The sequence below is a fragment of the Engystomops pustulosus genome, chromosome 8 (genome assembly GCF_040894005.1).
Source record: "Engystomops pustulosus chromosome 8, aEngPut4.maternal, whole genome shotgun sequence".
In the NCBI taxonomy this organism is placed as follows: Eukaryota; Metazoa; Chordata; class Amphibia; order Anura; family Leptodactylidae; genus Engystomops; species Engystomops pustulosus.
This window is the reverse complement of record NC_092418.1, coordinates 8,330,275-8,357,136: the sequence shown is the minus strand read 5'-3', so window position 1 is coordinate 8,357,136 and position 26,862 is coordinate 8,330,275. Positions and strand designations below refer to the sequence as shown.

The window sequence follows — 26,862 nt, the reverse complement described above, 5'->3', positions numbered from 1 at the left end:
ACCCCCTCATCCTCATAGACTGTAAGCTCTTGTGTCCTCCCTCATCCTCATAGACTGTAAGCTCTTGTGTCCTCCTCATCCTCATAGACTGTAAGCTCTTGTGTCACCCCTCATCCCCATAGACTGTAAGCTCTTGTGTCACCCCCTCATCCTCATAGACTGTAAGCTCTTGTGTCCCCTCATCCTCATAGACTGTAAGCTCTTGTGTCACCCCCCTCATCCTCATAGACTGTAAGCTCTTGTGTCACCCCCTCATCCTCATAGACTGTAAGCTCTTGTGTCACCCCTCTTCCTCATAGACTGTAAGCTCTTGTGTCACCCCCTCATCCTCATAGACTGTAAGCTCTTGTGTCCCTCTCTCATCCTCATAGACTGTAAGCTCTTGTGTCACCCCCTCATCCTCATAGACTGTAAGATCTTGTGTCACCCCCTCATCCTCATAGACTGTAAGATCTTGTGTCACCCCCTCATCCTCATAGACTGTAAGCTCTTGTGTCCCCCCTCATCCTCATAGACTGTAAGCTCTTGTGTCCCCCACTCATCCTCATAGACTGTAAGCTCTTGTGTCCCCCTCATCCTCATAGACTGTAAGCTCTTGTGTCACCCCCTCATCCTCATAGACTGTAAGCTCTTGTGTCCTCCCCTCATCCTCATAGACTGTAAGCTCTTGTGTCACCCCCTCATCCTCATAGACTGTAAGCTCTTGTGTCACCCCTCATCCTCATATACTGTAAGCTCTTGTGTCACCCCTCATCCTCATAGACTGTAAGCTCTTGTGTCCTCCCCTCATCCTCATAGACTGTAAGCTCTTGTGTCACCCCCTCATCCTCATAGACTGTAAGCTCTTGTGTCACCCCTCATCCTCATAGACTGTAAGCTCTTGTGTCACTCTCTCATCCTCATAGACTGTAAGCTCTTGTGTCACCCCCTCATCCTCATAGACTGTAAGCTCTTGTGTCACCCCTCATCCTCATAGACTGTAAGCTCTTGTGTCACCCCCTCATCCTCATAGACTGTAAGCTCTTGTGTCATCCCCTCATCCTCATAGACTGTAAGCTCTTGTGTCACCTCCTCATCCTCATAGACTGTAAGCTCCTGTGTCACCCCTCATCCTCATAGACTGTAAGCTCTTGTGTCACCCCTCATCCTCATAGACTGTAAGCTCTTGTGTCACCCCTCATCCTCATAGACTGTAAGCTCTTGTGTCCCCCCTCATCCTCATAGACTGTAAGCTCTTGTGTCACCCCTCATCCTCATAGACTGTAAGCTCTTGTGTCACTCCCTCATCCTCATAGACTGTAAGCTCTTGTGATCAGGGCCCTGCCTCCTTTTGTTCTTTGTAGTGTAATACTATTTTTCTCCTCTATGATTTGTAAAGCTGTGGAATATGATAGCGCTATATAAGATGATTATTATAGCATGTGACGCGTTGGCTGCGGGTGATTGGAGAGGACCCCCGGGCTAAGCCCCCTCCATAGCCCACAAGTGTTTTTTTATGTACAGGAGGTTATAATATATGTATGATAACATTATAAAATCTGTATAATAGTATAATATATATTATCCATATATTTGTTATCCCGGTGATCGCAGCGACCCAAAGTATAAAGTAGACGCGTCATTTGTGGCGCACAGTGAAAGCTGTAAAATCCAAGCCCACAAGAAAATGGGGAAAATGCGTTTTTACATCAATTTCAAATTTTCCAGTGCACCATCACTAGAAAGTGCAATCTGTTACACAGTAAACAAGCCCTCGCACCGCTGTGTACATGGAAGAATAAAAAAAAGAGTTATGGATTTTTGAAGGTGGGGAGTGATAAATGAAAATGCAAAAACCAAAAAGGGCCTCGGTGGGAAAGGGTTAAAGATCACAAGTAACTGCTGCCCTGATACATTGTAACACTACATCATATAGAGGTTACATGTAACTGCTGCTGCCCTGATACATTGTAACACTACATCATATAGAGGTCACATGTAACCGCTGCCCTGATACATTGTAACACTACATCATATAGAGGTTACATGTAACTGCCGCCCTGATACATTGTAACACTACATCATATAGAGGTTACATGTAACTGCTGCTGCCCTGATACATTGTAACACTACATCATATAGAGGTTACATGTAACTGCTGCCCTGATACATTGTAACGCTACATCATATAGAGGTTACATGTAACTGCTGCTGCCCTGATACATTGTAACACTACATCATATAGAGGTTACATGTAACTGCCGCCCTGATACATTGTAACACTACATCATATAGAGGTCACATGTAACTGCTGCCCTGATACATTGTAACACTACATCATATAGAGGTCACATGTAACTGCTGCCCTGATACATTGTAACGCTACATCATATAGAGGTTACATGTAACTGCTGCTGCCCTGATACATTGTAACACTACATCATATAGAGGTTACATGTAACTGCTGCTGCCCTGATACATTGTAACACTACATCATATAGAGGTTACATGTAACTGCCGCCCTGATACATTGTAACACTACATCATATAGAGGTCACATGTAACTGCTGCCCTGATACATTGTAACACTACATCATATAGAGGTTACATGTAACCGCTGCCCTGATACATTGTAACGCTACATCATATAGAGGTTACATGTAACCGCTGCCCTGATACATTGTAACGCTACATCATATAGAGGTTACATGTAACTGCTGCCCTGATACATTGTAACGCTACATCATATAGAGGTTACATGTAACTGCCGCCCTGATACATTGTAACACTACATCATATAGAGGTCACATGTAACTGCTGCCCTGATACATTGTAACACTACATCATATAGAGGTCACATGTAACTGCTGCCCTGATACATTGTAACGCTACATCATATAGAGGTTACATGTAACCGCTGCCCTGATACATTGTAACGCTACATCATATAGAGGTTACATGTAACTGCTGCCCTGATACATTGTAACACTACATCATATAGAGGTTACATGTAACCGCTGCCCTGATACATTGTAACACTACATCATATAGAGGTTACATGTAACTGCGGCCCTGATACATTGTAACGCTACATCATATAGAGGTCACATGTAACTGCTGCCCTGATACATTGTAACACTACATCATATAGAGGTTACATGTAACTGCCGCCCTGATACATTGTAACACTACATCATATAGAGGTTACATGTAACTGCTGCCCTGATACATTGTAACACTACATCATATAGAGGTTACATGTAACTGCTGCCCTGATACATTGTAACGCTACATCATATAGAGGTCACATGTAACTGCTGCCCTGATACATTGTAACACTACATCATATAGAGGTTACATGTAACCGCTGCCCTGATACATTGTAACACTACATCATATAGAGGTTACATGTAACTGCGGCCCTGATACATTGTAACGCTACATCATATAGAGGTCACATGTAACTGCTGCCCTGATACATTGTAACACTACATCATATAGAGGTTACATGTAACTGCCGCCCTGATACATTGTAACACTACATCATATAGAGGTTACATGTAACTGCTGCCCTGATACATTGTAACACTACATCATATAGAGGTTACATGTAACTGCTGCCCTGATACATTGTAACGCTACATCATATAGAGGTCACATGTAACTGCTGCCCTGATACATTGTAACGCTACATCATATAGAGGTTACATGTAACTGCCGCCCTGATACATTGTAACACTACATCATATAGAGGTTACATGTAACTGCTGCCCTGATACATTGTAACGCTACATCATATAGAGGTTACATGTAACTGCTGCCCTGATACATTGTAACGCTACATCATATAGAGGTTACATGTAACTGCCGCCCTGATACATTGTAACGCTACATCATATAGAGGTTACATGTAACTGCTGCCCTGATACATTGTAACGCTACATCATATAGAGGTTACATGTAACTGCCGCCCTGATACATTGTAACGCTACATCATATAGAGGTTACATGTAACTGCGGCCCTGATACATTGTAACACTACATCATATAGAGGTTACATGTAACTGCTGCCCTGATACATTGTAACGCTACATCATATAGAGGTTACAAGTAACTGCTGCCCTGATACATTGTAACGCTACATCATATAGAGGTTACATGTAACTGCCGCCCTGATACATTGTAACGCTACATCATATAGAGGTTACATGTAACTGCCGCCCTGATACATTGTAACGCTACATCATATAGAGGTTACATGTAACTGCTGCCCTGATACATTGTAACGCTACATCATATAGAGGTTACATGTAACTGCCGCCCTGATACATTGTAACGCTACATCATATAGAGGTTACATGTAACTGCTGCCCTGATACATTGTAACGCTACATCATATAGAGGTTACATGTAACTGCTGCCCTGATACATTGTAACACTACATCATATAGAGGTTACATGTAACTGCGGCCCTGATACATTGTAACGCTACATCATATAGAGGTTACATGTAACTGCCGCCCTGATACATTGTAACGCTACATCATATAGAGGTTACATGTAACTGCTGCCCTGATACATTGTAACGCTACATCATATAGAGGTTATATGTAACTGCTGCCCTGATACATTGTAACGCTACATCATATAGAGGTTACATGTAACTGCTGCCCTGATACATTGTAACACTACATCATATAGAGGTTACATGTAACTGCTGCTGCCCTGATACATTGTAACGCTACATCATATAGAGGTCACATGTAACTGCTGCCCTGATACATTGTAACGCTACATCATATAGAGGTTACATGTAACTGCTGCCCTGATACATTGTAACGCTACATCATATAGAGGTTACATGTAACTGCCGCCCTGATACATTGTAACACTACATCATATAGAGGTTACATGTAACTGCTGCCCTGATACATTGTAACGCTACATCATATAGAGGTTACAAGTAACTGCTGCCCTGATACATTGTAACGCTACATCATATAGAGGTTACATGTAACTGCCGCCCTGATACATTGTAACGCTACATCATATAGAGGTTACATGTAACTGCCGCCCTGATACATTGTAACGCTACATCATATAGAGGTTACATGTAACTGCTGCCCTGATACATTGTAACGCTACATCATATAGAGGTCACATGTAACTGCTGCCCTGATACATTGTAACGCTACATCATATAGAGGTTATATGTAACTGCTGCCCTGATACATTGTAACACTACATCATATAGAGGTTACATGTAACTGCTGCCCTGATACATTGTAACGCTACATCATATAGAGGTTACATGTAACTGCTGCCCTGATACATTGTAACGCTACATCATATAGAGGTTATATGTAACTGCTGCCCTGATACATTGTAACACTACATCATATAGAGGTTACATGTAACTGCTGCTGCCCTGATACATTGTAACGCTACATCATATAGAGGTCACATGTAACTGCTGCCCTGATACATTGTAACGCTACATCATATAGAGGTTACATGTAACTGCTGCCCTGATACATTGTAACGCTACATCATATAGAGGTTACATGTAACTGCTGCCCTGATACATTGTAACACTACATCATATAGAGGTTACATGTAACTGCGGCCCTGATACATTGTAACGCTACATCATATAGAGGTTACATGTAACTGCCGCCCTGATACATTGTAACGCTACATCATATAGAGGTTACATGTAACTGCTGCCCTGATACATTGTAACGCTACATCATATAGAGGTTATATGTAACTGCTGCCCTGATACATTGTAACACTACATCATATAGAGGTTACATGTAACTGCTGCTGCCCTGATACATTGTAACGCTACATCATATAGAGGTCACATGTAACTGCTGCCCTGATACATTGTAACACTACATCATATAGAGGTTACATGTAACTGCCGCCCTGATACATTGTAACGCTACATCATATAGAGGTCACATGTAACTGCCGCCCTGATACATTGTAACACTACATCATATAGAGGTTACATGTAACTGCCGCCCTGATACATTGTAACGCTACATCATATAGAGGTTACATGTAACTGCTGCCCTGATACATTGTAACGCTACATCATATAGAGGTCACATGTAACTGCTGCCCTGATACATTGTAACGCTACATCATATAGAGGTTACATGTAACTGCTGCCCTGATACATTGTAACGCTACATCATATAGAGGTTACATGTAACTGCTGCCCTGATACATTGTAACACTACATCATATAGAGGTTACATGTAACTGCCGCCCTGATACATTGTAACGCTACATCATATAGAGGTTACATGTAACTGCCGCCCTGATACATTGTAACACTACATCATATAGAGCAGTGATGGCGAACCTATGGCACTGGTGCCAGAGGTGGCACTCAGAGCCCTTTCTGTGGGCACTCAGGCTATCAGCCCAGGACAGAGTTCACGAAACAGGAACAAATCCATTAAATCTTCCTGCAGTCCTAGGCAATTTATGAGATGCTGCGCTCAGCACTATTTTACAACGACACTTCATTGACTGTTTGGAACTGCGGGAAAATTGAGAAGGTGTTGAAACTGCATTATCTTTGGAGGTCCTCCTGCTGGACCCACCATTCTTTCTAAACAGAGAGACCCTGGTGAGAAGGTACAATGATAGTCTGAATTTGTACTCTTTCTTTCAACTGTATTGGTGACTTCAAGGGGCCGATACAATTAAAGAAGTGGAAGAACAGGTAGCAATAAGTCGCTGTTTAAAATGGCACGTTGGCACATCAGGGTAATAAGTGGGTTTTGGTTGTAGTTTGGGCACTCGGTCTCTAAAAGGTTCGCCATCACTGATATAGAGGTTACATGTAACTGCTGCCCTGATACATTGTAACACTACATCATATAGAGGTTACATGTAACTGCTGCCCTGATACATTGTAACGCTACATCATATAGAGGTTACACGTAACTGCTGCCCTGATACATTGTAACGCTACATCATATAGAGGTTACATGTAACTGCTGCCCTGATACATTGTAACGCTACATCATATAGAGGTTACATGTAACTGCGGCCCTGATACATTGTAACGCTACATCATATAGAGGTTACATGTAACTGCTGCCCTGATACATTGTAACACTACATCATATAGAGGTTACATGTAACTGCCGCCCTGATACATTGTAACGCTACATCATATAGAGGTTACATGTAACTGCCGCCCTGATACATTGTAACGCTACATCATATAGAGGTTACATGTAACTGCTGCTGCCCTGATACATTGTAACGCTACATCATATAGAGGTTACATGTAACTGCTGCCCTGATACATTGTAACACTACATCATATAGAGGTTACATGTAACTGCGGCCCTGATACATTGTAACGCTACATCATATAGAGGTTACATGTAACTGCCGCCCTGATACATTGTAACGCTACATCATATAGAGGTTACATGTAACTGCTGCCCTGATACATTGTAACGCTACATCATATAGAGGTTATATGTAACTGCTGCCCTGATACATTGTAACGCTACATCATATAGAGGTTACATGTAACTGCTGCCCTGATACATTGTAACACTACATCATATAGAGGTTACATGTAACTGCTGCTGCCCTGATACATTGTAACGCTACATCATATAGAGGTCACATGTAACTGCTGCCCTGATACATTGTAACGCTACATCATATAGAGGTTACATGTAACTGCTGCCCTGATACATTGTAACGCTACATCATATAGAGGTTACATGTAACTGCCGCCCTGATACATTGTAACACTACATCATATAGAGGTTACATGTAACTGCTGCCCTGATACATTGTAACGCTACATCATATAGAGGTTACAAGTAACTGCTGCCCTGATACATTGTAACGCTACATCATATAGAGGTTACATGTAACTGCCGCCCTGATACATTGTAACGCTACATCATATAGAGGTTACATGTAACTGCCGCCCTGATACATTGTAACGCTACATCATATAGAGGTTACATGTAACTGCTGCCCTGATACATTGTAACGCTACATCATATAGAGGTCACATGTAACTGCTGCCCTGATACATTGTAACGCTACATCATATAGAGGTTATATGTAACTGCTGCCCTGATACATTGTAACACTACATCATATAGAGGTTACATGTAACTGCTGCCCTGATACATTGTAACGCTACATCATATAGAGGTTACATGTAACTGCTGCCCTGATACATTGTAACGCTACATCATATAGAGGTTATATGTAACTGCTGCCCTGATACATTGTAACACTACATCATATAGAGGTTACATGTAACTGCTGCTGCCCTGATACATTGTAACGCTACATCATATAGAGGTCACATGTAACTGCTGCCCTGATACATTGTAACGCTACATCATATAGAGGTTACATGTAACTGCTGCCCTGATACATTGTAACGCTACATCATATAGAGGTTACATGTAACTGCTGCCCTGATACATTGTAACACTACATCATATAGAGGTTACATGTAACTGCGGCCCTGATACATTGTAACGCTACATCATATAGAGGTTACATGTAACTGCCGCCCTGATACATTGTAACGCTACATCATATAGAGGTTACATGTAACTGCTGCCCTGATACATTGTAACGCTACATCATATAGAGGTTATATGTAACTGCTGCCCTGATACATTGTAACACTACATCATATAGAGGTTACATGTAACTGCTGCTGCCCTGATACATTGTAACGCTACATCATATAGAGGTCACATGTAACTGCTGCCCTGATACATTGTAACACTACATCATATAGAGGTTACATGTAACTGCCGCCCTGATACATTGTAACGCTACATCATATAGAGGTCACATGTAACTGCCGCCCTGATACATTGTAACACTACATCATATAGAGGTTACATGTAACTGCCGCCCTGATACATTGTAACGCTACATCATATAGAGGTTACATGTAACTGCTGCCCTGATACATTGTAACGCTACATCATATAGAGGTCACATGTAACTGCTGCCCTGATACATTGTAACGCTACATCATATAGAGGTTACATGTAACTGCTGCCCTGATACATTGTAACGCTACATCATATAGAGGTTACATGTAACTGCTGCCCTGATACATTGTAACACTACATCATATAGAGGTTACATGTAACTGCCGCCCTGATACATTGTAACGCTACATCATATAGAGGTTACATGTAACTGCCGCCCTGATACATTGTAACACTACATCATATAGAGCAGTGATGGCGAACCTATGGCACTGGTGCCAGAGGTGGCACTCAGAGCCCTTTCTGTGGGCACTCAGGCTATCAGCCCAGGACAGAGTTCACGAAACAGGAACAAATCCATTAAATCTTCCTGCAGTCCTAGGCAATTTATGAGATGCTGCGCTCAGCACTATTTTACAACGACACTTCATTGACTGTTTGGAACTGCGGGAAAATTGAGAAGGTGTTGAAACTGCATTATCTTTGGAGGTCCTCCTGCTGGACCCACCATTCTTTCTAAACAGAGAGACCCTGGTGAGAAGGTACAATGATAGTCTGAATTTGTACTCTTTCTTTCAACTGTATTGGTGACTTCAAGGGGCCGATACAATTAAAGAAGTGGAAGAACAGGTAGCAATAAGTCGCTGTTTAAAATGGCACGTTGGCACATCAGGGTAATAAGTGGGTTTTGGTTGTAGTTTGGGCACTCGGTCTCTAAAAGGTTCGCCATCACTGATATAGAGGTTACATGTAACTGCTGCCCTGATACATTGTAACACTACATCATATAGAGGTTACATGTAACTGCTGCCCTGATACATTGTAACGCTACATCATATAGAGGTTACACGTAACTGCTGCCCTGATACATTGTAACGCTACATCATATAGAGGTTACATGTAACTGCTGCCCTGATACATTGTAACGCTACATCATATAGAGGTTACATGTAACTGCGGCCCTGATACATTGTAACGCTACATCATATAGAGGTTACATGTAACTGCTGCCCTGATACATTGTAACACTACATCATATAGAGGTTACATGTAACTGCCGCCCTGATACATTGTAACGCTACATCATATAGAGGTTACATGTAACTGCCGCCCTGATACATTGTAACGCTACATCATATAGAGGTTACATGTAACTGCTGCTGCCCTGATACATTGTAACGCTACATCATATAGAGGTTACATGTAACTGCTGCCCTGATACATTGTAACACTACATCATATAGAGGTTACATGTAACTGCCGCCCTGATACATTGTAACGCTACATCATATAGAGGTTACATGTAACTGCTGCTGCCCTGATACATTGATGTATGTGAGTTACATGATGTCACAGAAAAGGGACAAACACTTAACAGAAATACTTTAATTTACAAAACATGTATAAAAATAGACAAAATATAAAAAAATAAAAACAAAAACCGTCTGTACAAACACGGAGCACAGAGAGGGAGCAGATGTGTGTACTGCCCCCTACAGGCACATAGCAACAAGGCATGGGAGTAGAGGGGGCACCGCTGCTTCCCTGACACTTTTTGGGGTGCACCCTGCCCCATCCTCCTCAGCGCATCTTGATCTCGCAGCAGATGCAGTTGATGGAGCTGCAGTCCGGGGGCTGATAGACGCAGGCGAAGCCGCAGGGACAGGAGGAGACATCGCGGCACCATCCGCATCTCTGGGGGGAGAAAGAGCGGGAATATCACCAGGGGGCGCTGCTGACACCCCTAATACCCCAGACCCAGGACTGCAGCTCTGGATGTGACCAGAGAACAATTCACAACAAGACAACAGACTGCAGCTTCAATGTGGCTCCAAATATAGAAAAGAAACCTGTGACTGCAGCTCTGGATGTGACTGGAGTATACAGGGGGCACACAAAGTATTCAGACCCCTCCAAATGTTTCACTGCAGCCAATTGGTAAGTGTTCAGCCCCCGGTGGTAAGTATTCAGCCCCTTTGCTCAGTGATGAGTAGAAGCTTTGGAGCTGGTGCAGCCCAGAGGCTTCGTGGGAAGATGCTACAAGTTCCTCCCCCCTGGATTTGGGGGTCCTCGGCCTCTTCCTGGCAGGTTGGATGGTGAACATTGGTGGGGGCCATTATCAGGTCTCTCCAGAGATGCTCCATGGGGTTTAGGTCTGGGCTCTGGCTGAGCTGGTCAGGAATGGTCACAGAGATGTTCTGAAGCCTCTGCTGTGGTATTTTAGCTTGTGATTAGGGTAATTGTCTTGTTGGAAGGTTCGGCCCAGTCTGAGGTCCAGAGCATCTGGAAGAGGTTCTCATCCAGGATATCCCTGTACTTGGCCGCATTCATCTTTCCATCCATTACCCCCAGTGGTCCTGCCCCCCCCCCCCCCCCCCCATAGCCTGATGTTCACCCCCATAGCCTGATGCTGCCCCCTATGTGTCTCTGCTGGGATTGTATTTGGTAGGTGATGAGCGGCGCCTGGTTTTCTCCACTGCTTAGAATTAACACCAAAAAGTCCAATCTCCATCTCATCAGAGCAGAGAATCTTATTCCTCATAGTCCGGGTCCTTCATGTGTGTTGCACACTGTATGCGGCTTTCATACGTCTCACCCTGAGGGCGCGTTCACACGTTGCGTTTTGGTTGCGTTTGAAACGCATTACAACAGCTGATGAGAGGTAATTTGCCTAATTACATTACTGTTTACATTTGTAAATGCAATGTTAACGCATGTGTTAACAAAAACATGCGTTAATGCTTTGTTAACGCGTGTGTTAACATCGTGTTTACGATGCGTTTTGTAAATGGAAATGTTAACAGTGATGTAATTAGGCAAATCACCTCTCCTCAGCTGTTGAATATGTGTTTCAAACACAATGAAAACGCAGGTCAAAACGCAACGTGTGAACGCGCCCTGAGGAGAAGCTTCCAGACTCTGCCATAAAGCCCCGACTGCAGGAGGCTGCAGTGATAGGTGAGTCACCATCTCCCTCCTGCATCTTTGGAGCTCAGACACAGGGATCTTGGGGTTCTTCTTTACCTCTCATCAAAGCCCTTCTCCCACCACTGGATTTGTGGTTGTCACAAACTTCTTCCATTTAAGTATTATGGAGGCCACTGTGCTCTTAGAAACCTTGAGTGATGTAGAAATTCTTTTGTAACCATGGCCAGATCTGTGTCTTATATCAAAACATTTTGAAAACAACAGCTCTGTGTATTGCCACAATTCTGTCTGTGAGCTCCTTGGGCAGTTCCTTAGACCTCATGAGATCTTATATAGACAGGTGTGAGCTTTTCCTAATCAAGTCCACTCAGTTTAATTAAACACAACTGGAAACCAATGATGGAGTAGAACCATCTCAAGGAGGATCAGAAGGAAATGGAGAGCATGTGAGTTACATAAGAGTCACAGCAAAGGGGCTGAATACTTATCTCCATGTGATATTTCAGTTTTTTTTTTATAAATTTGCAAAAATATCTACATTTCTGTTTTATTTTTCCATAGATGGTGGCAGAGTTCACATTAACCTTTTCACTCTCTGCGCCGTAATAGTAAGCGGGAAATGATGTATGAGTTTGCTGCATGTTGCAGGTGACACCCGCACTTTCCATCATTGCTCCCTGTTACAACGATCGTTAGCCATGACGGCCTCGGGTCTCTGTAAGATTCGTTTGTGTAGAGTCGTTACACAGTTGTATTGCAGTATATGGTAGGAACGATCAGACTGTCTATATTTTTTTTTCCGTACACAAGGTTTTTCTTTTTAAAAAATGTATTAAAACACAATAAAACCTGTATAAATGTAGTATCTTTTGTGGCACACGGTGAAATTCGTGGAAACTGAGACCACAAGAACGTCACACAACGTCACACATTTCGCCAATTCCACCACATTTGAAATTTTTTCCAGCTTCCCAGTACACGGCATGGAATAATAAATACGTGACATCATTGGGAAGTGCAATTTGTTACACGGGAAATAAGCCTCACACGGCTCTGGACACAGAAAAATGAAAAAGTTGGAAAAAATAATGGGTTAATGAGAAAAAAAAGAAACTTTTTTTGGTCTTTGCAATAAAACAAAGAGTGAGGGTCTGAATACTTTCTGTACCCACTGTAAGACATAATGCAACATAATTGCAACTGATTGTAGCAGAATTATGACTGCAGCTCTGGTTGTGACTAGAGCAATTTAGAATCTGCAAAAGAAAAAGCTTATAAACGTCCACAATAGATCTTTATTATATGCATATTCCCTAACAAGAGCGCCACCTGAAGGCCGGGGAGTGCGCTGCTCCTGACACTTACCGGCTTGGAGGGACAGCAGGGATCCATGCAGGAGGTGACTGTGGGAACCTTGCAGTCACATGACTGGGCACAACTCGCACACAGGTCACAGAAGCCAAAGTCACCAACCTTCTGCCACCCCATACAGGACGGGCAGCACCCCCGAGCCTGGCACACGAGGAGGAAGAGAGAGAATATCAGAGATGGGGCTAAGGAGTCACCAACCAAAGGGGGAGAGGGGAGCATGGCCCACCTGCAGACACTGGTGAATGAGGAGGAGAAGCAGCAGGACCAGGAGATACAGGGAGACGGCCAGGAATATGACCCCCGGGAGCGGGATGCTGAGCGCAGGGGCGGCCGCTGTGCTGCCAGAGACCGCAGGGAACGTCAGAGCCTGGAAGAGACAGCGGGTAATGACAGAACCAACCGGACCTCCCCCAGAACCGCCATCCACCCGGGACCAGAACCTGTGTGACCAGACCCGAGACACTCACCGCCATCCACCCGGGACCAGAACCTGTGTGACCAGACCCGAGACACTCACCGCCATCCACCCGGGACCAGAACCTGTGTGACCAGACCCGAGACACTCACCGCCATCCACCCGGGACCAGAACCTGTGTGACCAGACCCGAGACACTCACCGCCATCCACCCGGGACCAGAACCTGTGTGACCAGACCCGAGACACTCACCGCCATCCACCCGGGACCAGAACCTGTGTGACCAGACCCGAGACACTCACCGCCATCCACCCGGGACCAGAACCTGTGTGACCAGACCCGAGACACTCACCGCCATCCACCCGGGACCAGAACCTGTGTGACCAGACCCGAGACACTCACCGCCATCCACCCGGGACCAGAACCTGTGTGACCAGACCCGAGACACTCACCGCCATCCACCCGGGACCAGAACCTGTGTGACCAGACCCGAGACACTCACCGCCATCCACCCGGGACCAGAACCTGTGTGACCAGACCCGAGACACTCACCGCCATCCACCCGGGACCAGAACCTGTGTGACCAGACCCGAGACACTCACCGCCATCCACCCGGGACCAGAACCTGTGTGACCAGACCCGAGACACTCACCGCCATCCACCCGAGACCAGAACCTGTGTGACCAGACCCGAGACACTCACCGCCATCCACCCGGGACCAGAACCTGTGTGCCCAGACCCGAGACACTCACCGCCATCCACCCGGGACCAGAACCTGGGGAAAGAGACAGACACGGGTCAGCAACGAGACAGAACTTTCCTCCTCTCACCCCGCAGCCCCCCCCCGTCCTCTCCTCTCACCCCGCAGCCCCCCCCCGTCCTCTCTTCTCACCCCGCAGCCCCCCCCGTCCTCTCTTCTCACCCCGCAGCCCCCCCCCCGTCCTCTCCTCTCACCCCGCAGCCCCCCCCCCCCGTCCTCTCCTCTCACCCCGCAGCCCCCCCCCGTCCTCTCCTCTCACCCCGCAGCCCCCCCCCGTCCTCTCTTCTCAACCCGCAGACCCCCCCGTCCTCTCTTCTCACCCCGCAGACCCCCCGTCCTCTCCTCTCACCCCGCAGACCCCCCGTCCTCTCCTCTCACCCCGCAGCCCCCCCGTCCTCTCCTCTCACCCCGCAGACCCCCCGTCCTCTCCTCTCACCCCGCAGCCCCCCCGTCCTCTCCTCTCACCCCGCAGCCCCCCCGTCCTCTCCTCTCACCCCGCAGCCCCCCCGTCCTCTCCTCTCACCCCGCCCGTCCTCTCCTCTCACCCCGCAGCCCCCATCCTCTCCTCTCCTCTCACCCCGCAGCCCCCCCGTCCTCTCCTCTCACCCCGCAGCCCCCCCGTCCTCTCCTCTCACCCCGCAGCCCCCCCGTCCTCTCCTCTCACCCCGCAGCCCCCCCGTCCTCTCCTCTCACCCCGCAGCCCCCATCCTCTCCTCTCACCCCGCAGCCCCCCCATCCTCTCCTCTCACCCCGCAGCCCCCCCCATCCTCTCCTCTCACCCCGCAGCCCCCCATCCTCTCCTCTCACCCCGCAGCCCCCCATCCTCTCCTCTCACCCCGCAGCCCCCCCGTCCTCTCCTCTCACCCCGCAGCCCCCCCATCCTCTCCTCTCACCCCCCCGTCCTGTCCTCTCCTCTCACCCCGCAGCCCCCCCGTCCTCTCTTCTCACCCCGCAGCCCCCCATCCTCTCCTCTCACCCCGCAGCCCCCCCGTCCTCTCCTCTCACCCCGCAGCCCCCCCGTCCTCTCCTCTCACCCCGCAGCCCCCCGTCCTCTCCTCTCACCCCGCAGCCCCCCCGTCCTCTCCTCTCACCCCGCAGCCCCCCCGTCCTCTCCTCTCACCCCGCACCCCCCCCCCGTCCTCTCCTCTCACCCCGCAGCCCCCGTCCTCTCCTCTCACCCCGCAGCCCCCCCGTCCTCTCCTCTCACCCCGCAGCCCCCCCGTCCTCTCCTCTCACCCCGCAGCCCCCGTCCTCTCCTCTCACCCCGCAGCCCCCCCGTCCTCTCCTCTCACCCCGCAGCCCCCCAGTCCTCTCCTCTCACCCCGCAGCCCCCGTCCTCTCCTCTCACCCCGCAGACCCCCCCCGTCCTCTCTTCTCACCCCGCAGCCCCCCCGTCCTCTCCTCTCACCCCGCAGCCCCCCAGTCCTCTCTTCTCACCCCGCAGCCCCCCATCCTCTCCTCTCACCCCGCAGCCCCCCCGTCCTCTCCTCTCACCCCGCAGCCCCCCCGTCCTCTCCTCTCACCCCGCAGCCCCCCCGTCCTCTCCTCTCACCCCGCAGCCCCCCAGTCCTCTCTTCTCACCCCGCAGCCCCCCAGTCCTCTCCTCTCACCCCACAGCCGCACACAATTCACATCTCGCGAGAGTATCCACCGCGTCGCGAGTTACCATAGTGACGATAACTCTTCATGCAGGGCGCTACGGCGGCCGCGTGAGGACAATCAGTAACCGCGTTGTTTGGGTAGTGCAGGGACCTGGAGTGGAGAGGGTTAAATAAGGCCCCATGCGAGGCGGGAAAATCACTGGTGCCGCAGCGGGGAGCGCAGTAATATCCTGTGAGGGGGAGCAGGGAGCGCAGTAATGTCCCGTCAGGGGGAGCAGGGAGCGCAGTAATGTCCCGTCAGGGGGAGCAGGGAGCAGTAATGTCCCGTCAGGGGGAGCAGGGAGCAGTAATGTCCTGTCAGGGGGAGCAGGGAGCAGTAATGTCCTGTCAGGGGGAGCAGGGAGCAGTAATGTGCCGTCAGGGGGAGCAGTGATGTCCTGTCAGGGGGAGCAGTAATGTCCTGTCAGGGGGAGCAGGAAGCAGTAATGTGCCGTCAGGGGGAGCAGTAATGTCCTGTCAGGGGGAGCAGTGATGTTCTGTCAGGGGGAGCAGGGAGCAGTAATGTCCTGTCAGGGGGAGCAGTAATGTGCCGTCAGGGGGAGCAGTGATGTTCTGTCAGGGGGAGCAGGGAGCGCGGTAATGTCCTGTCAGGGGGAGCAGGGAGCGCGGTAATGTCCTGTCAGGGGGAGCAGTAATGTCCTGTCAGGGGGAGCAGTAATGTCCTGTCAGGGGGAGCAGGAAGCAGTAATGTGCCATCAGGGGGAGCAGTGATGTTCTGTCAGGGGGAGCAGGGAGCAGTAATGTCCTGTCAGGGGGAGCAGTAATGTGCCGTCAGAGGGAGCAGTGATGTTCTGTCAGGGGGAGCAGGGAGCGCGGTAATGTCCTGTCAGGGGGAGCAGGGAGCGCGGTAATGTCCTGTCAGGGGGAGCAGGGAGCGCGGTAATGTCCTGTCAGGGGGAGCAGGGAGCGCGGTAATGTCCTGTCAGGGGGAGCAGGGAGCGCGGTAATGTCCTGTCAGGGGGAGCAGGGAGCGCGGTAATGTCCTGTCAGGGGGAGCGGTAATGTCCTGTCAGGGGGAGCGGTAATGTCCTGTCAGGGGGAGCAGTAATGTCCTGTCAGGGGGAGCAGTAATGTCCTGTCAGGGGGAGCGGTAATGTCCTGTCAGGGGGAGCGGTAATGTCCTGTCAGGGGGAGCGGTAATGTCCTGTCAGGGGGAGCAGTAATGTCCTGTCAGGGGGAGCAGTAATGTCCTGTCAGGGGGAGCAGTAATGTCCTGTCAGGGGGAGCAGTAATGTCCTGTCAGGGGGAGCAGTAATGTCCTGTCAGGGGGAGCAGTAATGTCCTGTCAGGGGGAGCGGTAATGTCCTGTCAGGGGGAGCGGTAATGTCCTGTCAGGGGGAGCGGTAATGTCCTGTCAGGGGGAGCAGTAATGTCCTGTCAGGGGGAGCAGTAATGTCCTGTCAGGGGGAGCAGTAATGTCCTGTCAGGGGGAGCGGTAATGTCCTGTCAGGGGGAGCGGTAATGTCCTGTCAGGGGGAGCAGTAATGTCCTGTCAGGGGGAGCAGTAATGTCCTGTCAGGGGGAGCAGTAATGTCCTGTCAGGGGGAGCAGTAATGTCCTGTCAGGGGGAGCAGTAATGTCCTGTCAGGGGGAGCAGTAATGTCCTGTCAGGGGGAGCAGTAATGTCCTGTCAGGGGGAGCAGTAATGTCCTGTCAGGGGGAGCAGTAATGTCCTGTCAGGGGGAGCAGTAATGTCCTGTCAGGGGGAGCAGGGAGCAGTAAAATCCTGTCAGGGGGAGCAGGGAGCAGTAAAATCCTGTCAGGGGGAGCAGGGAGCAGTAAAATCCTGTCAGGGGGAGCAGGGAGCAGTAATGTCCTGTCAGGGGGAGCAGGGAGCGCGGTAATGTCCTGTCAGGGGGAGCAGGGAGCGCGGTAATGTCCTGTCAGGGGGAGCAGTAATGTCCTGTCAGGGGGAGCAGTAATGTCCTGTCAGGGGGAGCAGTAATGTCCTGTCAGGGGGAGCAGTAATGTCCTGTCAGGGGGAGCAGTAATGTCCTGTCAGGGGGAGCAGTAATGTCCTGTCAGGGGGAGCAGGGAGCAGTAAAATCCTGTCAGGGGGAGCAGGGAGCAGTAAAATCCTGTCAGGGGGAGCAGGGAGCAGTAATGTCCTGTCAGGGGGAGCAGGGAGCGCGGTAATGTCCTGTCAGGGGGAGCAGGGAGCGCAGTAATGTCCTGTCAGAGGGAGCAGTAATGTCCTGTCAGGGGGAGCAGGGAGCAGTAAAATCCTGTCAGGGGGAGCAGGGAGCAGTAATGTCCTGTCAGGGGAGCAGGGAGCAGTAATGTCCTGTCAGGGGGAGCAGGGAGCAGTAATGTCCTGTCAGGGGGAGCAGGGAGCAGTAAAATCCTGTCATGAGGAGCAGGGAGCAGTAATGTCCTGTCAGGGGGAGCAGGGAGCAGTAAAGTCCTGTCAGGGGGAGCAGGGAGCAGTAAAGTCCTGTCAGGGGGAGCAGGGAGCAGTAATGTCCTGTCAGGGGGAGCAGGGAGCAGTAATGTCCTGTCAGGGGGAGCAGTAATGTCCTGTCAGGGGGAGCAGTAATGTCCTGTCAGGGGGAGCAGGGAGCAGTAATGTCCTGTCAGGGGGAGCAGTAATGTGCCGTCAGGGGGAGCAGTAATGTCCTGTCAGGGGGAGCAGTAATGTCCTGTCAGGGGGAGCAGTAATGTCCTGTCAGGGGGAGGAGGGAGCAGTAATGTCCTGTCAGGGGGAGCAGGGAGCGCAGTAATGTCCTGTCAGGGGGAGCAGGGAGCAGTAATGTCCTGTCAGGGGGAGCAGGGAGCAGTAATGTCCTGTCAGGGGGAGCAGGGAGCAGTAATGTGCTGTCAGGGGGAGCAGGGAGCGCAGTAATGTCCTGTCAGGGGGAGCAGGGAGCAGTAATGTCCTGTCAGGGGGAGCAGGGAGCAGTAATGTCCTGTCAGGGGGAGCAGGGAGCAGTAATGTGCCGTCAGGGGGAGCAGTGATGTCCTGTCAGGGGGAGCAGTAATGTGCTGTCAGGGGGAGCAGTAATGTGCTGTCAGGGGGAGCAGGGAGCAGTAATGTCCTGTCAGGGGGAGCAGGGAGCGGTAATGTCCTTGGTGACCGCTATGTAATGGCCTGTTGTCACTTTGGGGTCTGGGACCCCCTGTCCCTCTGTTATTCCTGATCCGCAGCCTCTCCCCTGCTGTTACACTGGTGCAGATGCCTCCTGCAGTAACAGCAGAGGACACTAGAGGGCAGCGGCGGCCCAGGGAAGATTTCCTGATATCCGCAGTGTCCTGAGGTTCTATGCCTTATCCATAAATAACTTCCTCTGACCTGCACCCTGTGCACCCCCCCCCCCCCCCCCCCCCCCCGGCTCTGGGGTCAGGGAATCCTCCCTACATCCTAACCCTGTCCTAGCAGGGACAGAGACCCCAATGGGTTTTTATACTTCAGCCATTACTGGTAGGGAGGGGGGCACTTTCTTTTGTACAAAATCGGAATATACAGTATATTTTATTTGTTTAAGAGCCCTGCCCCCTTACCTCCATCCACCGCCTGGCCCCGCCCCCTGCATACATGTTTCCATTTTGCAAATCAAAGCTAAGCTATGCAAAACGGCGCTTTGCATGACCCCTGCGCACTTACGCATTAACCCCGTCCTCACCTGCCGATTTTACCTCTACCAAAACCGAGAGGGAAAATAAACAATATAATGGAATATAATATACAGTAATACAATACGCGTCTTACAGTACAATATTAAGGTCTTCACGTTTTGTTTTGACAGATTTGAAGGGCTTCTCTACTTCTGGCAGCCCCTGTTACTGCCCAGTGATCGGCTGTGATCCCAGGTCTCCTGCAGCGCCACCACCGGTGAGATGACGTATTACACACTGTACATTGTAACCTATTTTTTATATAGGGAGACCCTCTGTACAGGGGGCCTCTTATACAGGGGCTTAAACTAGCGGCACCTCACTCCTTATTCAAAGAGGTGTCCTCATCTTCACTATGCCCAAAAACATCAGAGATGGAGGGTCCACACCTCTGCAGAATAAGGGTCCCCTGCCCATGGTCTCGCTAAATAGAAAGGTGCCCACCTAATGGGGAGCAGCATACATGCGGGGCCACCTCTCTAATAGGGGCTCCAGATATAGGGTTATAGTATAATCACTTAAGATTCAAAAACCTCTTTAAAGGACATTTACCACCAAGATGAAGCATTGTAAACCAAGCGCTAACATACTGGGGTGCGCTCCCCCCTCTGGTACTGACATACTGGGGTGTGTGCTCCCCCCTCTGGTACTGACATACTGGGGTGTGCTCCTCCCTCTGGTACTGACATACTGGTGTGTGCTCCCCCCTCTGGTACTGACATACTGGTGTGCGCTCCTCCCTCTGGTACTGACATACTGGTGTGCGCTCCCCCCTCTGGTACTGACATACGGGTGTGCGCTCCCTCCTCTGGTACTGACATACTGGGGTGCGCTCCCCCCTCTGGTACTGACATACTGGGGTGCGCTCCCCCCTCTGGTACTGACATACTGGGGTGCGCTCCCCCCTCTGGTACTGACATACTGGGGTGCGCTCCCCCCTCTGGTACTGACATACTGGGGTGCGCTCCCCCCTCTGGTACTGACATACTGGGGTGCGCTCCCCCCTCTGGTACTGACATACTGGGGTGCGCTCCCCCCTCTGGTACTGACATACTGGGGTGCGCTCCCCCCTCTGGTACTGACATACTGGGGTGCGCTCCCCCCTCTGGTACTGACATACTGGGGTGCGCTCCCCCCTCTGGTACTGACATACTGGGGTGCGCTCCCCCCTCTGGTACTGACATACTGGGGTGCGCTCCCCCCTCTGGTACTGACATACTGGGGTGCGCTCCCCCCTCTGGTACTGACATACTGGGGTGCGCTCCCCCCTCTGGTACTGACATACTGGAGGGGGGCACACATGTCAGTGCCTGGTTTACAGTCCTTGATCCTGGTGGTAGATTCCCTTTAACTGAGAATTCCCTAACAAGGTCAGTAATCTCCTGCGCCACAGCAGATGTGTGCGCCATCTGCCATTGTGATGACTCTGCACATGCAAGGTGTCGTTGAGGGGGTGGGGTGCACTTGGTAAAGGGGCTTATTGTAAAGCAGTAAGTGAGGCCATTATCCTGCAGCGGCGCTGTGTGCGCTGGATTTTATGGTAACGGCAGAGTAAGCAGAATCCGGGGAAGTGTAAGCGGCCGCCGGGTCCTCAGCCTGTATCAGCAGAAGTTATGGGATCAATGTCTGCGCCTCTTCATCAGAAACGTGTACACACAGGAAAATCAATTCACAGGGAAAACTGCTCTGAACTTACAGAGGTGGAAATTCCCGACCCTGGCTGTACACCCCACTATATGCTACTATACAGGGGAACCAGCAGAATAGTGAGTGCAGCTCTGGGGTATAATACAGGATATAACTCAGGATCAGTACAGGATAAGTAATGTCATGTATGTACACAGTGACTGCACCAGCAGCAGAATAGTGAGTGCAGCTCTGGGGTATAATACAGGATGTAACTCAGGATCAGTACAGGATAAGTAATGTCATGTATGTACACAGTGACTGCACCAGCAGCAGAATAGTGAGTGCAACTCTGGTGTATAATACAGGATGTAACTCAGGATCAGTACAGGATAAGTAATGTCATGTATGTACACAGTGACTGCACCAGCAGCAGAATAGTGAGTGCAGCTCTGGGGTATAATACAGGATGTAACTCAGGATCAGTACAGGATAAGTAATGTCATGTATGTACACAGTGACTGCACCAGAATAGTGAGTGCAGCTCTGGAGTATAATACAGGATGTAACTCAGGATCAGTACAGGATAAGTAATGTCATGTATGTACACAGTGACTGCACCAGCAACAGAATAGTGAGTGCAGCTCTGGGGTATAATACAGGATGTAACTCAGGATCAGTACAGGATAAGTAATGTCATGTATGTACACAGTGACTGCACCAGCAGCAGAATAGTGAGTGCAGCTCTGGAGTATAATACAGGATGTAACTCAGGATCAGTACAGGATAAGTAATGTCATGTATGTACACAGTGACTGCACCAGCAGCAGAATAGTGAGTGCAGCTCTGGGGTATAATACAGGATGTAACTCAGGATCAGTACAGGATAAGTAATGTCATGTATGTACACAGTGACTGCACCAGCAGCAGGATAGTGAGTGCAGCTCTGGGGTATAATACAGGATGTAACTCAGGATCAGTACAGGATAAGTAATGTCATGTATGTACACAGTGACTGCACCAGCAGCAGAATAGTGAGTGCAGCTCTGGAGTATAATACAGGATGTAACTCAGGATCAGTACAGGATAAGTAATGTCATGTATGTACACAGTGACTGCACCAGCAGCAGAATAGTGAGTGCAGCTCTGGAGTATAATACAGGATGTAACTCGGGATCAGTACAGGATAAGTAATGTCATGTATGTACACAGTGACTGCACCAGCAGCAGAATAGTGAGTGCAGCTCTGGGGTATAATACAGGATGTAACTCAGGATCAGTACAGGATAAGTAATGTCATGTATGTACACAGTGACTGCACCAGCAGCAGAATAGTGAGTGCAGCTCTGGGGTATAATACAGGATGTAACTCAGGATCAGTACAGGATAAGTAATGTCATGTATGTACACAGTGACTGCACCAGCAGCAGGATAGTGAGTGCAGCTCTGGAGTATAATACAGGATGTAACTCAGGATCAGTACAGGATAAGTAATGTCATGTATGTACCCAGTGACTGCACCAGCAGCAGAATAGTGAGTGCAGCTCTGAGGTATAATACAGGATGTAACTCAGGATCAGTACAGGATAAGTAATGTCATGTATGTACACAGTGACTGCACCAGCAGCAGAATAGTGAGTGCAGCTCTGGAGTATAATACAGGCTGTAACTCAGGATCAGTACAGGATAAGTAATGTCATGTATGTACACAGTGACTGCACCAGCAGCAGAATAGTGAGTGCAGCTCTGGAGTATAATACAGGATGTAACTCAGGATCAGTACAGGATAAGTAATGTCATGTATGTACACAGTGACTGCACCAGCAGCAGAATAGTGAGTGCAGCTCTGGAGTATAATACAGGATGTAACTCAGGATCAGTACAGGATAAGTAATGTCATGTATGTACAGTGACTGCACCAGCAGCAGAATAGTGAGTGCAGCTCTGGGGTATAATACAGGATGTAACTCAGGATCAGTACAGGATAAGTAATGTCATGTATGTACCCAGTGACTGCACCAGCAGCAGAATAGTGAGTGCAGCTCTGAGGTATAATACAGGATGTAACTCAGGATCAGTACAGGATAAGTAATGTCATGTATGTACACAGTGACTGCACCAGCAGCAGAATAGTGAGTGCAGCTCTGGGGTATAATACAGGATGTAACTCAGGATCAGTACAGGATAAGTAATGTCATGTATGTACACAGTGACTGCACCAGCAGCAGAATAGTGAGTGCAGCTCTGGGGTATAATACAGGATGTAACTCAGGATCAGTACAGGATAAGTAATGTCATGTATGTACACAGTGACTGCACCAGCAGCAGAATAGTGAGTGCAGCTCTGGGGTATAATACAGGATGTAACTCAGGATCAGTACAGGATAAGTAATGTCATGTATGTACACAGTGACTGCACCAGCAGCAGGATAGTGAGTGCAGCTCTGGAGTATAATACAGGATGTAACTCAGGATCAGTACAGGATAAGTAATGTCATGTATGTACCCAGTGACTGCACCAGCAGCAGAATAGTGAGTGCAGCTCTGAGGTATAATACAGGATGTAACTCAGGATCAGTACAGGATAAGTAATGTCATGTATGTACACAGTGACTGCACCAGCAGCAGAATAGTGAGTGCAGCTCTGGAGTATAATACAGGCTGTAACTCAGGATCAGTACAGGATAAGTAATGTCATGTATGTACACAGTGACTGCACCAGCAGCAGAATAGTGAGTGCAGCTCTGGAGTATAATACAGGCTGTAACTCAGGATCAGTACAGGATAAGTAATGTCATGTATGTACACAGTGACTGCACCAGCAGCAGAATAGTGAGTGCAGCTCTGGAGTATAATACAGGATGTAACTCAGGATCAGTACAGGATAAGTAATGTCATGTATGTACAGTGACTGCACCAGCAGCAGAATAGTGAGTGCAGCTCTGGGGTATAATACAGGATGTAACTCAGGATCAGTACAGGATAAGTAATGTCATGTATGTACCCAGTGACTGCACCAGCAGCAGAATAGTGAGTGCAGCTCTGAGGTATAATACAGGATGTAACTCAGGATCAGTACAGGATAAGTAATGTCATGTATGTACACAGTGACTGCACCAGCAGCAGAATAGTGAGTGCAGCTCTGGGGTATAATACAGGATGTAACTCAGGATCAGTACAGGATAAGTAATGTCATGTATGTACACAGTGACTGCACCAGCAGCAGAATAGTGAGTGCAGCTCTGGGGTATAATACAGGATGTAACTCAGGATCAGTACAGGATAAGTAATGTCATGTATGTACACAGTGACTGCACCAGCAGCAGAATAGTGAGTGCAGCTCTGGGGTATAATACAGGATGTAACTCAGGATCAGTACAGGATAAGTAATGTCATGTATGTACACAGTGACTGTACCAGCAGCAGAATAGTGAGTGCAGCTCTGGAGTATAATACAGGATGTAACTCAGGATCAGTACAGGATAAGTAATGTCATGTATATACACAGTGACTGCACCAGCAGCAGAATAGTGAGTGCAGCTCTGGAGTATAATACAGGATGTAACTCAGGATCAGTACAGGATAAGTAATGTCATGTATGTACACAGTGACTGCACCAGCAGCAGAATAGTGAGTGCAGGTTTGTGGGTCGTCATGGTTCTGCAGTGATTTTCCTCATATTTTCTCCATTCACATAATACTCAGCGATTAATGATGATCTGACTTGTAATGAGTGTTAGCTCTTCAGGCGGGTACCTTGTCCTTCATCCTGGATTAGTATTAATGCCCTGACATTGCGGTGGGGTTAGTGGACTCCAGGTGATATTTTAGGTATGGGATTGGGGGGGGGGGGTGCTGTGACGTGTGCGCCCCCCTCTGCTTATAATGAGGATTACACTGAAGACAGCGGATTATGACAGCCCCGGGCAGCGAGCTCCACACACCAAATCCATGCTGCGCCTTTAAATCCCTCCTCCTGGCGGTGGCTTTGCCTCCCCTGTGTCAGTGACAGCCTCTGTCTATGTGCTGGCTGGAGGGCGAGCAGCATCCATCCCTCATCCCTGATCTGCAGGGTACCACACTCATCCATCTCCCCCTCCCCGGCCACTCCATGCCCCCTCCCTGCCTCTCCCCCTCTCCCCATTGTCTCTTTGTCTTTTCCTAGGACTCTGCCCCCTTTTGTCTGTCTGTCTGTGTGCCCCCCTCTCCGGTGTGTCCCCCTCCTGTGCTGTGTCTCTCTGTCTCCCCCTCCCCCACCCCCCTCTCCCTGCCTCTCGTCTCCATCCTCTCCACTGCCGCAATGGTACATGTCCTGGCCGCTGGCAGCCTCTTCTTCCCGGGTCTCTTCCTCCTCTCCAAGGCCGGACTGCGGAGGCTGAGGCTTTTCCGTGGGGAGGAATCCAACACCGTCATAGTATCAGCCAGGTACCCGGGGAGAGGGGAGGGGGCCGGGGCACTGATGCTGCACCAGCTGGGCACAAGGGCTAAGCCTCTGCTGCAGGAGCTGCATGTATAGAGAGTAAACAAACATGGCAGCGGGGGGCACACACCATACCCCCACATACATGTGTCACTGCTGCCGCATCACTGACAGGTGTTCTGTTACATTGTGTACACTCTATACACACTGTTACATGGGACTGCAGGTCACATCTACTACATGATCTGTACTCAGAGATATCACTGTGTTATCTGTGCTGTTACATAGGACTGCAGGACACATCTACTACATGATCTGTACTCAGAGATATCACTGTGTTATCTGTGGTGTTACATAGGACTGCAGGACACATCTACTACATGATCTGTACTCAGAGATATCACTGTGTTATCTGTGGTGTTACATAGGACTGCAGGACACATCTACTACATGATCTGTACTCAGAGAGATATCACTGTGTTATCTGTGGTGTTACATAGGACTGCAGGACACATCTACTACATGATCTGTACTCAGAGATATCACTGTGTTATCTGTGGTGTTACATAGGACTGCAGGACACATCTACTACATGATCTGTACTCAGAGATATCACTGTGTTATCTGTGGTGTTACATAGGACTGCAGGACACATCTACTACATGATCTGTGCTCAGAGATATCACTGTGTTATCTGTGGTGTTACATGGGACTGCAGGACACATCTACTACATGATCTGTACTCAGATATCACTGTGTTATCTGTGGTGTTACATAGGACTGCAGGAGACATCTACTACATGATCTGTACTCAGAGATATCACTGTGTTATCTGTGGTGTTACATAGGACTGCAGGACACATCTACTACATGATCTGTACTCAGAGATATCACTGTGTTATCTGTGGTGTTACATAGGACTGCAGGACACATCTACTACATGATCTGTACTCAGAGATATCACTGTGTTATCTGTGGTGTTACATAGGACTGCAGGACACATCTACTACATGATCTGTACTCAGAGATATCACTGTGTTATCTGTAGTGTTACATAGGACTGCAGGACACAT

The 26,862-nt window shown here is 48.9% G+C and overlaps 2 protein-coding genes across 8 annotated transcripts in view; one reads left to right on the top strand and one right to left on the bottom strand.

The window, feature by feature from the left end:
• Positions 1–10,367: 10,367 nt before the first annotated feature.
• LOC140074544 (uncharacterized) overlaps positions 10,368–26,862 on the bottom strand; it is a 22,607-nt gene continuing 6,112 nt past the window's right edge. The window contains exons 2-6 of one of the 7 annotated variants that reach the window (XM_072119524.1): positions 14,386–14,435; positions 14,313–14,335; positions 13,522–13,662; positions 13,290–13,436; positions 10,368–10,691 (exon numbers count right to left, since the gene is read on the bottom strand). In XM_072119524.1, coding sequence (XP_071975625.1) covers positions 10,578–10,691; positions 13,290–13,436; positions 13,522–13,662; positions 14,313–14,335; positions 14,386–14,435 — 475 coding nt within the window. In that variant the 3' untranslated portion in view covers positions 10,368–10,577. Of the gene's footprint in view, positions 10,692–13,289; positions 13,437–13,521; positions 13,663–14,312; positions 14,336–14,385; positions 14,486–16,080; positions 16,174–26,862 lie in introns of those variants that run through there. The other 6 variants (XM_072119525.1, XM_072119519.1, XM_072119526.1 and 3 more) reach the window with 6 other exon arrangements.
• TLCD3B (TLC domain containing 3B) overlaps positions 25,281–26,862 on the top strand; it is an 18,292-nt gene continuing 16,710 nt past the window's right edge. Inside the window, exon 1 of the mRNA XM_072119518.1 lies at positions 25,281–25,794. Coding sequence (XP_071975619.1) covers positions 25,670–25,794 — 125 coding nt within the window. The 5' untranslated portion in view covers positions 25,281–25,669. The remainder of the gene's footprint in view (positions 25,795–26,862) is intronic.